General features: G+C 58.9%; 5 protein-coding genes across 5 annotated transcripts; all 5 read left to right on the top strand.

Annotated features, from left to right (window-relative positions):
* Positions 1 to 1,206: 1,206 nt before the first annotated feature.
* LMXM_33_2430 (DNAj-like protein) lies at positions 1,207 to 3,633 on the top strand (the record flags this gene model as incomplete). The annotated part of the gene is made up of 1 exon (XM_003878747.1): positions 1,207 to 3,633. The coding sequence occupies one exon, from the start codon at positions 1,207 to 1,209 to the stop codon at positions 3,631 to 3,633; it is 2,427 nt and encodes an 808-aa protein (XP_003878796.1).
* A 2,721-nt stretch (positions 3,634 to 6,354) lies between these two features.
* Positions 6,355 to 8,007, top strand: LMXM_33_2420 (glycosyltransferase-like protein; the record flags this gene model as incomplete). The annotated part of the gene is made up of 1 exon (XM_003878746.1): positions 6,355 to 8,007. The coding sequence occupies one exon, from the start codon at positions 6,355 to 6,357 to the stop codon at positions 8,005 to 8,007; it is 1,653 nt and encodes a 550-aa protein (XP_003878795.1).
* Positions 8,008 to 8,608: 601 nt separating this feature from the next.
* On the top strand, positions 8,609 to 9,880 carry LMXM_33_2410 (conserved hypothetical protein; the record flags this gene model as incomplete). The annotated part of the gene is made up of 1 exon (XM_003878745.1): positions 8,609 to 9,880. The coding sequence occupies one exon, from the start codon at positions 8,609 to 8,611 to the stop codon at positions 9,878 to 9,880; it is 1,272 nt and encodes a 423-aa protein (XP_003878794.1).
* A 1,720-nt stretch (positions 9,881 to 11,600) lies between these two features.
* Positions 11,601 to 12,605, top strand: LMXM_33_2400 (conserved hypothetical protein; the record flags this gene model as incomplete). Its single annotated transcript, XM_003878744.1, has 1 exon — positions 11,601 to 12,605. The coding sequence occupies one exon, from the start codon at positions 11,601 to 11,603 to the stop codon at positions 12,603 to 12,605; it is 1,005 nt and encodes a 334-aa protein (XP_003878793.1).
* A 1,161-nt stretch (positions 12,606 to 13,766) lies between these two features.
* On the top strand, positions 13,767 to 14,312 carry LMXM_33_2390 (putative centrin; the record flags this gene model as incomplete). Its single annotated transcript, XM_003878743.1, has 1 exon — positions 13,767 to 14,312. The coding sequence occupies one exon, from the start codon at positions 13,767 to 13,769 to the stop codon at positions 14,310 to 14,312; it is 546 nt and encodes a 181-aa protein (XP_003878792.1).
* Between the last annotated feature and the right edge of the window lie 948 nt (positions 14,313 to 15,260).

The following is a 15,260-nucleotide window of genomic DNA, read 5'->3' as shown; positions in this document are numbered from 1 at the left end:
CTTAATTTCGTTTGCTTGTCAGTGCGGCCTGGCTCTTGTTTTGCATACTCTCTGCTTCCCGACCGTGGAGCCGCGTACCGGACTACCGCTCCGTAATTCACTTGGCCCTCTATCAGACTCGCACCTTCCCTTTCCTTTTACTTCTTCCTAGAGACCCTGGCTGCCGCCCGTGTCGACGGCAGCCTCACTCCTGCCCTTCCCGCGCCTTGCTTGTTCTCCTGTGGTGTGCACCCTGCTCAATTAGCTCCCGCGACCCTCAGACCCCCTCCTCCCTCACCTCACACGCACATCCAAGCACGGGTATACCTTTCCATTTTTCTCTCTCGCGGACGTCTCGCCGCTGCAACGGATTACCACCAATTCTTCCTCAACGCCGTGCGCGCGCCGTTGTTCTCCCTTGTTTTTTTTTTCTGTTGTTGTGTGTATGTGTGTATGGTCTACGTCTTGTCTCGCTCTCTGTGGCGCCACTCCTTCGCCGTTTTTCGTTTTCTTTTCGCCAGGCCTTTTCTAGTTGTTGCCGTTTTGCTTCTCAGCGATCGGGTTTCCCGAGGCCCCCTCCCCCTAGTCGTGCCTGCTGCCCGTGCGCCACTGCTGATCGGTGCTCTTTCTCTCCACTCCTGCGTGCTTGTGTGCACGCAGCTGTGCGAGCACACGGGTTTTTGGAGTATCATCTGTTCACAACTGCGTACACAATTTCCTCTCTCGCCGTCGCGCGTTGTTTAGACTTGCACAGTCGTCTGCTCTCACGTGAGCGACATAGAAGCCAGCACCCTCTCCTTTCTTCCCCTTCCCCCGTCATCACAAGTCACTCAGGTGGGGGGACCACTTGGAGAGGACGCGCCACGTGTGCACCAGACATCCCCTCCGCGCTTTCGGTGACGCTCATAGATCGCAAAAGGAACAACAACGAAAAATAAGAAAGTGGGCGACTGTCGGAGAACACAGGCCAGCCCAATCACGGGGGGGGATATACGCTCATATCCGTCTCCTTGTGCCCACGCCTCCGCCATTCAGAAACAGCACAATATCAAGACAGCATCGACAAGGCGCTGAGGGTGCCGGCCATTATCGTTGCTGGTGAACCCACCCGCCCACCCAGCCACCCGCTTGCAGAAGCGCGCAGGACACAGCGCACGCCTCCGCAGAGTTTTTCGCCTGTTCTCACCGCTCGTTTCCCTCGGCTCCCCAATCACAGACGCGCGTGCCATGAGCGCCGCCCTTGGAATGGAGCCGGAGGTGGTGTCTTCATCGGCTTCCTCCTCTTCTAAGTTGGATGAGCCCACCAGCGACCCGCGCGACGTCGGCACCGATGCGGGGAACCGCTCGCCAGAGCTGTCACTGAACACGGCCACCGCCAGCGCGAGCGGCCTGGCCTGGCCCAACAACCTTAACGTCAACAAGATCAGCGGCGTCCGGGCTGGCCCGACAGACAAGCTACAAGGTGGAACTCCTGTCCTTCGCGGTGTCAACGGCGTCGCAGCACGATTCACGGACCCGAAGGATGAGAACGGCTTCACCGTTTTCAGTCGCCGCCCGACCGGTGCCAGTGCCGCCGCGACGGGACCTTCACAGCAGCAGACGAGCCCTAGATCCACCTTGGCGCCAAACGTCGGCAATGGAAGTGGGGCCAACAGCGGTCACGCAATGCGCAGCTCGGCTAATGCAAGCGGCGTCGCTGCCAACGATGAGCATCCAGAGGTGATGGAGTTTGCCAAGAGTCTCTCCGAGCGACATCTCAGGTGTGCTTTGTGTGCCAAGGTAGTGGTAGACGTTGTACTCATCGGGGCGCATGCATCGGTAGCGTGCCGGCGTTGCGCTCTGGCCTTGCCAGGCACCCACATCACAGAGTTGCCGCGACCGCTGCGAGAGGTGCTGCGAGTGCTGAAGGCTGCAGCAGGACTGCCTGAGTCACACGACGACTTCGTGGGCGATCGCCGCATTCTGCGCGCAAAGCGACCCCTTCCAGTGAACGCCACACACCCCAACGGCGCAGAGTCGGTGGCAAAAGAGGAGGCGGTGGCTGTCGCATCGCCCAGCTCACCGGCTCCGGCTTCTGCCACTTCCACAGCCGCGATGCAAGCGGTCTTAGCGGAGCTGACGGATGCCGAGACTGCCGAGCGCCACCAGATCGGCAGCGCGGAAGCCTCTAGCCGCTCGGAGATCACGACGCGCAAAAGCGCTGCCATCACCGCGCGAGCCACCCCGGCGGTTGCCGCCGGGAGGCCTAACGGCGTCACGAGCCGACAGTACAAGCTGGAGGCGGACCGCAAGTATGAGAACGCGGAGTACGTTGCTGCGTTGGAACTTTACACAAAGGCAATCAAGTTGCAGCCGATGGATCATCAGTCCAACGTCAAGTTCCTCTACGGCAACCGTAGTGCGGCACACTATATGGCACAACGGTACAGCGAGTGCATTGAGGACTGCCTCGAGGTAGTGCGCCTGGACCCGAGCAGCGTGAAGATGCTGTCGCGCGCCGCTCGCTCTGCCTGCACGATGGGAAATCTAAAGCGTGCCGTGGAGATCATGGAGAGCACGCCGAGGGATCGCTTGACCAGCGACATGGAGGCGGAGCTTGCCCGGTACAAGAGTGGCCTCGAGGCGTACCGCCACGCCGAGCGTTGCTTCGGCACCCCGGAAGGCGATGAGCAGTACCGGATGTTGGTTGCTCAGTTCAGCGATACCGTGCCGTTCCGAGTTCGGAGTGCCGAGTCGCTGCGGGAGCAGCGGCACTACATGCGCGCCGTGGAGGTGCTGGAGGCGCTCTCGCACTCCACGCGCACCCCGGCTGCGTGCCGCATCATGAGCGAGTGTCTCTACCTCTCCGGCTTCGAGTACTTTGAGCGAGCGCGGAAGTGCATCGTGGACGCGGCGCAGCTGGACGACGCCTGCAACGAGCTTTTGAAGAAGATTGATGCCGTTGACGACGGCAAGCAGAAGGGCAACTCAAACTTCAACAAGAAGAACTACGGCCCGGCGGCCGAGTACTACACGGTCGCCATTCAAGCCGCCGCTGACAACGATCAGGTGCTGCGCGTGCTCTACTGCAACCGCGCCGCCGCGTATAAGGAGCTGGGTCGCTACCGGGAGGGCGTCGAGGACTGCACCAAGACGCTGCAGATCGACAAGGAGTTCTACAAGGCGTACGCGCGCCGCGCGCGCTGCCACGAACACCTTGGCGACCACTTTGCCGCCGTGCGGGACTTCAAGAAGGCGATCGAGTACGACAGCACCGACCGCGAGCTGGCCCGGGAGCTGAGAGCGGCAGAGCAGAACCTGGCCAAGGAGGCGGAGAAGGAGAGGGACTTTTACTTTCAATTAGGTGTCTCTCGCACCGCGACAGAGCGAGAGATCAAGCTCAAGTACCGCGAGCTCTCGCTGCGGTGGCACCCGGACAAGTGCATTGGCCTGGATGAGGTTGAGCGGGAGCGGGCCGAGCACAAATTCAAAATTATCAGTGAGGCGTACGCCACCTTGGCGGATACTGTGAAGAGGCGCGAGTACGACGCGAAGCAGGATCGCGAGCGCTTCACGCGTGCTGGCGGGTTCAATTTCTCCTCCACGTACAGCGGAGGGAGCGCGAACGACTACTACCGCGGTCGTCACCGCGCTGGCGGCAACGGCTTTTGGTAGTGTCACGCACGGAGTTGCCCATATGCGAGGACGGAGAGGCGCAGCAGAGACTCTGCCACCTGCCTCCTTTCACCTCCTCTGACACCCTCTGCTCATGGTGGGGTGAGAACAGCGAACAGAGCGTCTCGCTCTCTTTCACTATGGCTGGTTCGTTTCTGCTCTTCCGTCTCTTCTTTTTTTTTCGCACGGCGCTCTTGGTGATTTCGTGGCCCACTTGCTGAGTCTGCCTCGTGTTCCTTCCCCACCTCCCCTCCCTCCTCCTCCGTGATATTTTTTGGTCTCCCTCTCTGGTGATGTTCACGCTTCGTTTTTCCCTTTCTATGCTGCGTGATGTATGGTGCTATCAGCTTCGTCTTGTTCTCCATGTTGGCCGTCTTTGTCTGCACGCCGTACGTTAGACTTGGGTACCGGGGGTGGGGGAGGGGGAGGGGTGGCTGGATTCCATGGTTGGGTGGCTCGCGTGGTGCAGTTTCTGGTGCGTTGTCGCGCCGCCTCGAGACGCCGCTTGCGCATTCACAAGCAAAACCGGCATGTCGCTTGTTGGCGGCCTCTCGGCGCCCCTTCCCCTTCCTCCTCGATCTTTTTTTTATTTTCCTTAGTGTTGGTTTGCCTTTACTCTCTCTCTCTGTGAGTTTCATGTCTCCATGTCCTCTTCTTGTGTTCCTTCGTGTGATTAGAGAAGACCGCCTCTTTTGTCTTGTCCCGTTTTGCCCGCCTTCGTCGTGTTGTTCCTATGGTTTGTATTGGCGCTTGCTTCTTTTTTTTTGTCGACTGCGCCCCCTCCCTCCCTCCCTCCCTCCGTCTTTTCTTTCCCTCCTCGCTTCCACTCGCCCGCAAGTAAGTTCGCCATCACCGTCCTTTTTTGTTCTTCCGTTTTTCTCTTGCTCTTGATGTGTTCCTGCGTCTGCTCGAGGCACTTGGGCATGTTCACGCTTGCCCCTATCGCTGTGTGTTCGTATGTGTCGGTGTGTGCATATGCCAGCAGGTATTTGTGTCTTTGTGTCTGTGCGCGCCGGCGAGGTGTGAGCGTGGATGTTTCGTTTTTTTTGTGTGTTGGATGTCTGGGCCTCTCTCCCATGTTGCATTGCTCTGTGTGTTTGGTGTGTGCGTGCGTGTGCTGCTGCTGCTCGTTGAGAGAGGGGAAGAGGGACAGATATCGAAAGAGTCCCGTCTCTCTCTTATTATTATCACCTTTTCGCTTCTATGTACGTGAGTTTGCGCGTGTGTACGTGTGTGTCTGTGTGTATGCCTGTGTGCAGGCCTTTTTTTCTTGATGTGACTCTCATCTCTTTTCCTTTGTTTTTGCCGTTGTATTGTGGTTTCGCCCTTGTGTGTGTGCCGGCATATCTCACGGAATCGTCTGTGGTTCTTCCTTCTTCCCCCCTCCCCCTCCATCTCCCCGCCGAGCCTTTCTGTCTTCCTGAAAGGCATGTCCTGTCGTCTTATCGGCCGCGGTACATTTTCTGTTGCCTCGCTCTTGTCCCTCCTTCGCTGATGCGCGGGTTCAGCCGCAAGAGCGAGTATGTCCGGACAGGCAGGAGACAGTTGTGATGGAGCTGTGAGGTGAGTGTTGGCGGTGGCTCGTGCAGATCGGAGAGAAAGGGGAAAAGCGAAGTAAATACCGCAACTGGAGAAAGTGCACGGCTTGCTGGTATGCTCGACGGCCGATAAGGGCAGCACCCTTGGGTATGTCGTTGTACAACCTCGCGTCGACGGCGAATGCGCTGTTAAACACCGTACGCAGCGCATATCTAGTTTCACGGACACCCTCCATGTTGGGCGAATACGCATCGGGAAAGCGACGCACATATTTTACTAGAGCGAACGTCAGCCTCTGCGGAAAACAACAAAAAAAGACGAACGTCAGCGTTTCTTCGAGCGTACTGGAGCGCATAGCAATGGTATTCAGAGTCGCCACTCACTGGAGGCGGAGTAGGTTACGGGGTAGCGTGTTCCGACGGCACCGCAACAAAACCATGTGCCCTTGGCTTGCCGCAGATATGACGCTCTCCTCGCTCCCCTCTCCTCTCCACCTCATCGGAGGATCGCTGTATACGCCATTACTGTTTTCTCATACATCTTACCCTCTGCACCTCTTTCTCTCTTTTTTTCCTCCCCCTTTTGCGCCGGCTGTCTTGTCGGTAACTGGCAGCTGTGGAGTCTCGAAACGTTTTTCGTCCTTCCACCTTCCCTCTTCCTCTTTCTCCCTGTGGCACCCCCCGCGTTTACACTGCCTCTGCCGCCCCCTTTGCCGCCTTCAATCATCGACCTCCACGCCTTTAAACAGAAGGTCTTCACGCGTTCCGGGTAGCGCTATCGTGCAGAGCAAGTGGTCGCTTTGCTTATATATATATACATCTACATCTTTGTGTCTATATTTCCTCCGTCCGCGTGGCGTTGTCCTTGTCGCTGCTGTCGCTGTCTCTATCATTCTGTCTTCTATTTTTTTCCTTGCGTGTCTGCGCTTTCTCAGTGACAAGATCGGCCCTGCATCGGCCGCATCGCATGCTGCGTCTGCTCACCTCTACCCACCACCTCCGTTTCTCCCTTCCATGTCCCTGTCTTATCCGGCCTATTCATGTGTTAACGTGCTGCTTTATTCTTCTTTTCCCGCTCCTCTCATCCTTTGACGCCTATTCGTCTTCTTCCTCCTCGCCCTTCTCATCCTCAAAAATAAGGGCGAAACAGGTACCCTCATCCCGAGAGAGCCGAGCAGACAAAATGGACCTCATGCTGCTCGGTTTCCTCTACGCCTTCGGGGCGACGTGTGTGATGAACTACCTCATTATGCTGGTGCGCATCTGGACGACGGAGATGAACGTTCAACGGCGGAAGAGGATCGTCGAGGCGTACGAAAAGCTGCACGGGCCTTTGAGCAACCGTGCGGCGGAGGAGAGGGAGGGTGAAGGCGACGCGCCTGAGACCGATGCGTCAGCTGACTTGCTGTCCGAGGAGCCGCTACGCGTCGCCTTTCTCCACCCCGACCTCGGCATCGGTGGCGCGGAGCGGCTGATTATCGACGCCGCTGTTGGACTTCAGAAGCGCCAATCGATCCGCCTCGTGGAGGTGATGATCGTCACGAATCACCACGACCGCCGTCGAGCCTTCAAGGAGACGACGGATGACACGGTGCGCATTGTGGTGCGGGGCAGCATGCTGCCCGCCAGTATCTTCGGCCGCGCCAAGGTGCTGTGCGCCACGATCCGCATGGGTTTCGCCGCCTTCGCGACATGCTGGAGCTTTCCGAATACAGACTGTTTCGTTGTAGATCAGGTGGCGGCGGCGATGCCGGTCCTCAACTTTTTCGCCGGCAGAACCCCGATCCTCTTCTACAGCCACTTCCCTGACCAGCTCTGTGACCCGAACCGCAACCCCGACGGAACCTTCAAAAGCCCCGGCTCTGGTGTGGCTCCGTGGCACGAGACCTATCGCGGCTTCTTCGACCAAGTAGAGACCTCTTCCATGAATTTTGCCACGAGCATCGTGTGCAACTCAAAGTTCTCGCGTCAGGTGTGCATCGACACGTTCCCGAAGCTGGCCGACAAAATCGACGAGGCCACCGATATCTTTTACCCGCCAGTGGACATGAAGGTACGCGAGGTGACAGAGGACGCCCTTTCCGAGTCTGCAGCTTTGCGTGAGCTGAAGGAGGCAGTGAGCGGCGCTGTCACCTTCGTCTCCATCAACCGCTACGAGCGCAAGAAAAATATCGAGCTGGCCATCGAGGCCTTCGCGCTCCTGCTGTCGACGGGTGAGTTCAAGAGCGCAGATGGCAAGAAGCCGCTAATGCTGGTCATCGCCGGCGGCTACGACCCCCGGTTGGAGGAGAGCGTGCAGTACGCCGACGAGCTGGCCGCGCTTGCGACAACGAAGCTGCACATTCCAGCATCCCAGGTGCGCTACCTAAAGAATATCAGCGACGATGAAAAGATCGTGCTGCTGTCTGAGATGCGGGCCCTCGTGTACACGCCCTCTCGTGAGCACTTTGGCATTGTGCCGGTGGAGGCCATGGCGTACTCGAAGCCGGTTGTCGCGATCGTCGATGGCGGCCCGTGCGAGAGCGTTGGCAACGTGGAGCTGGAGGACCCATCGAAGTGCGGCGGACTCCTGTCGTCGCCGGATCCGGCGGCTTTTGCGGAGAAGATGGCATGCTTTGCGCGCGACCCGGCCTACGCAGCCAAGGTCGGTGCACAAGGTCGTGCCCGCGTCCTCGAGAGGTTCAGCATGGAGGCGTTCAGCACGCAGCTAGTGACACGCCTGGTGCGCCTGCGGAGTGAAGCGGACAAGAAGTTGTTGGCTGAGGGCATCGAGTTTGCCAGGAAAGAGGCGGCCTCCAAGGCAGGTAAATCTTCACTGAAGGCGAAGAGCGACTGAGCGAAGCAGAAAATGGTGAAGGTGCTGATGACGCACGCACTTTGTGCTCGAGGCGGCGTCGACGCTTCCGGTCCTCCTGGAGCGCACTCACTCACACTCGATTCTTAAGGTTGATCGCCGTGCGACCCGGAGAGGATGGAGGCTGTGCCCATCCCTTCTTCTGCGCCAACATGACGTTTCCGTCTTTAGTGTTCTTTTTTTTTCGCTCGCTCTTGGCTGCTCTCCACTCGCGTATGTGTGTGTGTGTGTGTGAAGGGTAGTACCTGTGCTCGTTGCGCGCTCGGTCTTGCGCTTGCTTTACCGCCTGCCACTCTTCCAAGTCAACTGGAAACTAAGAAAAAAGCCGCAGGAGGCAAGCAAACAGAAGCCCAGTCGTATTCTTTCTGTGCATTACGTGCCCTGTTTAGCGGTGTGCTTCTCTCTCGTCTGTTGGACCGCATGGACCGATGTCAGCTGTGCGTGGGTGGTGGTGGTGGTGATGGTAGAGCGGGGGCCCATTGGGGTGCAAAAGAAGCGGAGGCTCTCGCTGTCGAACGTCGTTGTGTGACCGACATTCCCTTTTTTTCTTGTGTTTTCGCATGCCGGACGCTGCAGTGTTTTCATGCCTCGTGTGCACGTCCTACTCGACCCTCTCTGCTCACCCTCCCCTCTCCGTCTTTCCTTTCACGACTCTTCTCCTCACGGATGCCTCACACCCGCATCCGCTCCACGCGATGACATCTTCTTACCTCTCGCTCCTTGCGGGTGTTTCATCTCTGGACAAGTGGACGGACCCGTCACTACAGCGGAGGGGGACAAAAAGACGATGGAGCGCATCCCTCTTGTCGTGCGCCGGATGGTGGCGGCGGAGCAGTGCTGCGCCTTTGTCCACTTTTTCGCCTCCTTCGACGATGTGTCCGCAACGCCGTTGGCCATCGAGACGAAGGCCTTCAGCAGCGCTGCCGCCGGTGGTGCGGCGACGTCCGCTGCATCACCGGCGTACCAGTTTGTCTACGACGTCATGCGCTCACGAAACGGCCAAATACTCTTCAAGAACTCGTATGCTGAGCGCTTCATGCACAGTCTTACCCTTGCCGCCCCGGCGCACGCTCTTCCAGCCGAGCTACAGTCTCTTGTTCAGTCGCGTCTGCAGGCGTACATCGAGTCGCCTGGCGTTTACCTGGACGGCGCCACCGAGAAGAATGTGAAGTTACTGTCGTGGATTCCGGCCGCCGCTGCGTCCACCAAACAAGCGGAGACGTTCCCGATTCCCGTCATCGTCATGCTTTCCAAGTCGTCCTACCCCTCAGAGTCCATGTACCGCGAAGGTGCCAAGCTCGGCTTACTGTTTAACGCGCACCGCACCAATCCCAATGCGAAAGTAGCCCAGATGGGGCTGCGCGATCGCGCTAACGCCTATCTGGCCGAGAACGGCGTTTATGAGGTGCTACTCGTGCACGACGCCGCCGACGTTTACCTCGTTCCCGAGGGTTCGCGGTCGAACTACCTTTTGCAGAAGTCGGACGGAACGTGGTGGTGCAGCGCCGAGGAGGACATCCTCGTCGGGATCACGCTCAAGACAATGTACCGGGTCCTGCAGGCCTGCGGCCTCGGCAGTGTGCAGCATGCCAAGCTCACCCTCAAGGACATTCTCGAAAGCAAATCGCTCTACATCCTGGGCACAAGCCCGACGATCATGCCAGTTCAATCGGTGCTGCTGTACAGGGATACGGCGACACGCAGGTTCTACGAGGAGGCAGTTCGGACGCTCGGCGCGACCGCGGGAACGGCGCAGCAGGTGTCAGACGACAAGGCAGAGCTTCTCTTGCCCGTGAATGTGGAGCTGGCCGCCGCCCTGCGAACTCAATACTTTGCGGAGGCTGCATCCTCATAGCGGCCGACGGTCCTTCGACCTCCTCCGCTCGGGTCACAATCACCAGCAATTGCGGCTACGTCTTTTCACTCCTCCCTGCCGCCTCCAGCACTTCCTACATTTTTGCGCTGCAACAGGGGGGCCGAGTTTGCGTCCCTCGTCTCTGCCTCAGCGACTCCTCTCGTTGTTTTCTGGCTCATTCTCTGTCACACCTCTGAGTGAACCACAAACGCGCACGCACTGGCACACGCATCACTCCAGAACCGTCTCGAATATCTTTCCGCCCGCCTTCTCCCATGACGTCGTCTCAGCCGCTTCAGACGCCGTCGCTGCTATCGCTATTAGCGCGTCTTTGCTTGCCCCTCGATGACGGGGGAGGGTGTGGGGCAACACACACCGCAAGAGCGCGTGGTATCGCAGGGCTCGGTACACCCCTGCGCGGTGGGCAGGCCGAGCAGCCACCCTCTATCCCTGGCACTGGCCCAACCACTTTCTGGTGGTGTCAGGGTCTGGCGCCGACGACGCGGGCATGTCAGAGCGACGTATCGCTGCTGATGTCGGCGGTGAGGTCATGGGTGGCGTGGCGTCGGAGCGACCTGCGTCCGTACACACAGCCTGCGCCACCCCTATGAGCAGGCAGGGTGTCCGCGTGACTGGAAACGCATCCCGCCCCCGGCCCTCACGTTGCCTACCGGTGTGGTGGTGGGTGGGGGGAGCCTGAGCCACCTCGTGAGGGATGCACAGGTGTGGCGACCTGCAGAGCGGGTGGGTGGGTGGGGGCTGAGGCAGGGGCCCGTGCTCTCGCATGACTGAGCCGGCCCATTGCCGCGACGCGTGTCCACCGGTGCTTCGCACCACGCGATGGGGGGGGCCTGCGAAAAACCGGTGGGATAGTCGTGGCAGAGTGGCGCATGACTCCTGGTGTGCGGCACAGTGAGCGCGTTGCTGGAAATGTTCGTTTCTCCCGCGTGTCGCGCTGACGTTGCGTGCGATGACCTTGCCTCAAAGCAAAAAACAAACCGGTGAAGGGAGTCCATCTGTAAACGCGACGCGGCGCGTCGTCGAAGTGCCTTGTAGCGTTACCATCCTCGATTGCCGGGCGTTTTTCACGCTTACAGTCGCCTCCGACTGGCGCCTCTCTAGGCAACTGGGGCGATATAAAAGTCTCAGTGGACGTTGAGAGGCCCTGACTTGTGCCGCTCTCTTCTTGCGAATCTGGATGATGCTTTCTCTCTCGTATCCGTGGCCAACGCAGAGAGCTTGTGCTGCAGGCTCTAGCAAGCGAGGACGGCGCTGCGTTCACCTTTTGGACTCGCATCATCCTACAAGGCAACCAGGGGAAACTGGAAACGACCCCTACGCTGGGGAAATCGGGCTTACCAAATCTCCTCCACCTCCTCGCTCGCTGGCGCCGTTGCGCTCACGTGACGCATGTGCGCCTGGGTGTGTTGCGCCGGTCTCTATTGCTTTGCCTTGCTCGGCCCATGCCCCTTGCGTCTTTTCTATTTGATTAGTCCCTCTCCTGTCTTTGTTTGGCCGACAAGACGAGAGCAAGTCACGGGGATCGGCATGTCTGTCTGCGCGCCAGCGACCCTTTTGCCCATCGGTTTGATCGCTGTGCTAAGGCTGCTGCCTTGCGGTGCGGACGGAACGCAGTTGATGCGACCCGCTCGATTTCGCGTGTAGCTCCCTCTTTGCTATTTTTTTCAATCTCGCAGTCTGCGTGACGTCTGCAGTACACATGCTTCGGAAGACTGGACGGCGGCTCGCCCTGGAGGGCGAGCGCCAGTTCTTCCACCCCGGCAACTCACCGATGCAGTCGACTGGCGGGTTGCCCTTCTACGGCAACCTGTATGCTGGCCGCGTCGATTCCCAGAACTACGTGCCACCTCGCCAGGGCGGCTCTGGGCTGCTGGAGGTGGACAAGTCCCTCTGGGACAATCCGGCGACACGGCAGAAGCTGCAGTCCTGCCCCTACTTTGCGCTGAGTGATCAGGTCATGTTCCACAACATGGACCCCGTCTACCTTGACCCCGGCCTCCTGTCCCCCGAGGAGCACCAGCTGCTGCTGCTCTTTAGCCGAGCCTACTACGAGAAGTGGGCTGCCATCCATCGCCGCCCCCCGCACGCACTGCCGAGGCTGCGCATCACCTACGGCTCGTCGAAGCTGTTGGACGAGATTCTTTTCTTGCTGGACGTGCACCCGGATGTGTGCGAGGTACTGAAGAAGGAGTACGCCGTCGACGACTCCACGCTCATTGGCATGAATCCAAATCTGTGGAGCTCCGCGTACCTCGACCCTGCCAACATGGATCACCTCTCCGGTCGAGTGCTCGAGTTCGCTGGCGTGCCAGAGCCGAAGCGGCGGAAGTTCTTTCTCCTGCTGGACCAGATGCGCCGCATCAAGGTCCATCGGCGCGACCTCCCCAACGGCGAGGAGAGGGTCGATGTGGTGCCGTTTCGCTACGGCGTCACGCTCTACGACTTCTGCAAGTTTCTCGGCATCACGCCTTACTCGGGTCAGCTGAAGGTGTACGACTACGTCGACCTTCAGGGAACTGCGCGCTCCGAGACGCTCAAAGACGAGGACTCGTACTTTGACTACCTTGTTGCCCTGTTCTACCGCGCCGATGTTCGCTCCGCCACCTTGACGGACCTGGCTGACGCGAGCGACCACACTTGCCGCTACACCGTCACCGTGGAATCTTTTACGGCAGCCGACCGCAGGGTGGGGCGCTGGTTCTGAGCGTGTGGAGAGGGATGTAGTCGGTGTGGCAAACGTGGGGGGAGGGGCGGTCACGGCTGGACTCGTGTTTCTGTGCTAACTGTCTCTGCCGCATGGCTTTGTATCGTTGGGGAGAGGTCTCGCATGGGTTTCTGGTCATTTTCCGCAGCGCTGCCGCTCGTGCTGCCGCCTTCCGGTCCCTGCAAGGCCTCTCCCTGCAGGCGCGCCGGTGCATCTGGGCTTCGACCTCTTGTTTCGCTGCACGTTTGTGGTTGCTGTTGCCTGAATATGCCACTGACGCACAACTTCTTGTTTTGTCCCTTCCCCCCTCCCTCCTCCCCCGACGTGTTTTGTTGTTGTTTCTGCTGCGTGGCGCCCACGCGTGTGGAATGGCGCTGCTGCTGCTCTCACGTCGTCTACCGTCTCCATGATGGCACAGGGTGGTGCAGAAGGGGGGAAAAACACAACACGCACACACACACACACACCAGAATACACGCGAACAGAGCAACAAGGAGAGACTTTCGGAAACGACTAGGGTGGCAGGGAAGGGTGAGGTGTTTTGTGTCCCCACTGATCAACACAGCTGCCTGTGCTCCCTTTCTCGCACCGCTTCCTGCCCTCTTGCCCGATTACTGTCGTAGATGCCGAAGGCACGCCAGACGCCAAAAAAAAAGAGTGACCCACGGCGGGGGGCGGGGTTCGTTGCTTCTCCTGGTGAGTAAGAGACACATTGCCTGTGGCATCCCGCGCAAAAGGGAAACTTCATCGCGTGTGTCGCCGGCTTTCTCAAACACACTCCCCTGACCTCTCCTCCCTCTTCCCCTGACCGCCTCCTCCTCAACGCAACTCTGCAACGCGAAAAAAAAACGACAACCACACAACTCACGGAAAAAGAAGGAAACGAGTCAACCCCACGGGCCTACTTGAGCGCAGAAGCGCGCCTGCGTCTACCACTATCTTCGACTCGTCGCACTGTGGATTCCATAGAAGGCTGCACGTGCTGGTTCTCTTTCGTGTCTTTCACGTGTCACTGTCGCCGCACACGCGCACATATTCAGCTCCGTCCGCCACAGCTGCTGAGCTTTTTCTTTTCTGTGCGTTGGTGTGCTTTACGCGCTCTTCTCACTCCTGCCAAGCCAACCTCCTCCTCTCCCCTCCCAATAAAGCAGATAGAACGTGATGAACATCACTAGTCGCACATCGGGGCCTCTGCGCACCACTGCGCCGGCGGCATCCGCGCCGTCCGCCGCAGCGCGCCGTCGCTTCCAGCTGACGGAGGAGCAGCGCCAGGAGATCCGAGAGGCATTCGAGCTGTTCGACTCGGATAAGAACGGACTCATCGATGTGCATGAGATGAAGGTTAGCATGCGAGCGCTCGGCTTTGATGCAAAGCGGGAGGAGGTGCTGCAGCTCATGCAGGACTGCGCTGCCCGGGACCAGAACAATCAGCCGCTTATGGACTTACCGGGCTTCACCGATATCATGACGGACAAGTTTGCGCAACGCGATCCCCGGCAGGAGATGGTGAAGGCGTTTCAGCTGTTTGACGAGAACAATACCGGCAAAATCTCCCTTCGCTCGCTGCGTCGTGTGGCGCGGGAACTGGGCGAGAACATGAGCGACGAAGAGCTACAGGCCATGATTGACGAGTTTGACGTAGATCAAGATGGCGAGATCAACCTAGAAGAGTTTCTTGCCATTATGCTAGAGGAGGACGACTACTAGGAAGCGGGAGGCGCCAACTCGGACACAGGACGGCTATGATACAAGGGGAATCGTGCAGGGGGCCGTCTGGTGGCTTTGTGCGCTACTGAAGAGAGAAGACGCAGCAAGAGTATCCAGCGTCGAATCGAAAGCGGCGAGACCCACCGCGATGGAGATGTATCACCGGACTCGACAAAGCCACGTGCTTGTGTGATACTTGCTCGCCGGCATAACTCGTTTATGCTGTTTTTCTCCGTGCAAGCTCTGTCCACGACAGCTCTGCTCCTTTTTTATTTGCTCGTTGCTTTCCGCTGCTCGGTGTTGTCCTGCTTCTCCATTCCATTTTCGTTCGCTTGCATAGACGTTGGAATAGAAGTCAGACGCTTGGGCGTGGTGACGATGGCGTTACTGGAACGACGTGCAGGCAGCCGTGCACCCGCACACCTCAGTCGTCTCCCGTATTCGCCCCCCTCTTGCATGTGTGACGTATTGGCATCCCTTTCCTTTGACTTGTGTGCGTCTTGCGTTTTTTTATCCTGGCTGATAGTTGTGCCTCGTTCGTTCTTAGTGTTGAGGTGACTAAAGTGCGATTGAATAGCCTTCACAACACCGCACGCGCACACCGCCGTCATGCGCAGCGGCCGCGTCTGCGTCAGCATACTCCTCCCCAGCTGGGCTGCGGGCGCTCTCCCCAGACGAGGAGAAAAGCAGCAGTTTGCAGGCAGCGACTCTACCGCGTCGCGCAGCTTTTCTATCCGCTGTGCACAGGCGGTGCAGCACAGACAGACAGGAAGCCGCGTGCGGCCACGATGCGCTATCGCGATCATGCACGCACAGGTGTGCATGGGCAAGGGGCTCCGGCACGCCGTTGCGTGCCGTGACCGAAACCACGCGCCGAGTGTGCAGCCGTGGTGCTCGCGCCCGACCTGCTGCGAGGGTGAATTGGCCAGCGAGACGACACCGAGCAGC

The sequence above is a fragment of the Leishmania mexicana genome, chromosome 33 (genome assembly GCF_000234665.1).
Source record: "Leishmania mexicana MHOM/GT/2001/U1103 complete genome, chromosome 33".
Lineage (NCBI taxonomy): Eukaryota > Euglenozoa > Kinetoplastea > Trypanosomatida > Trypanosomatidae > Leishmania > Leishmania mexicana.
This window is presented reverse-complemented; position numbering and strand designations above follow the sequence as displayed.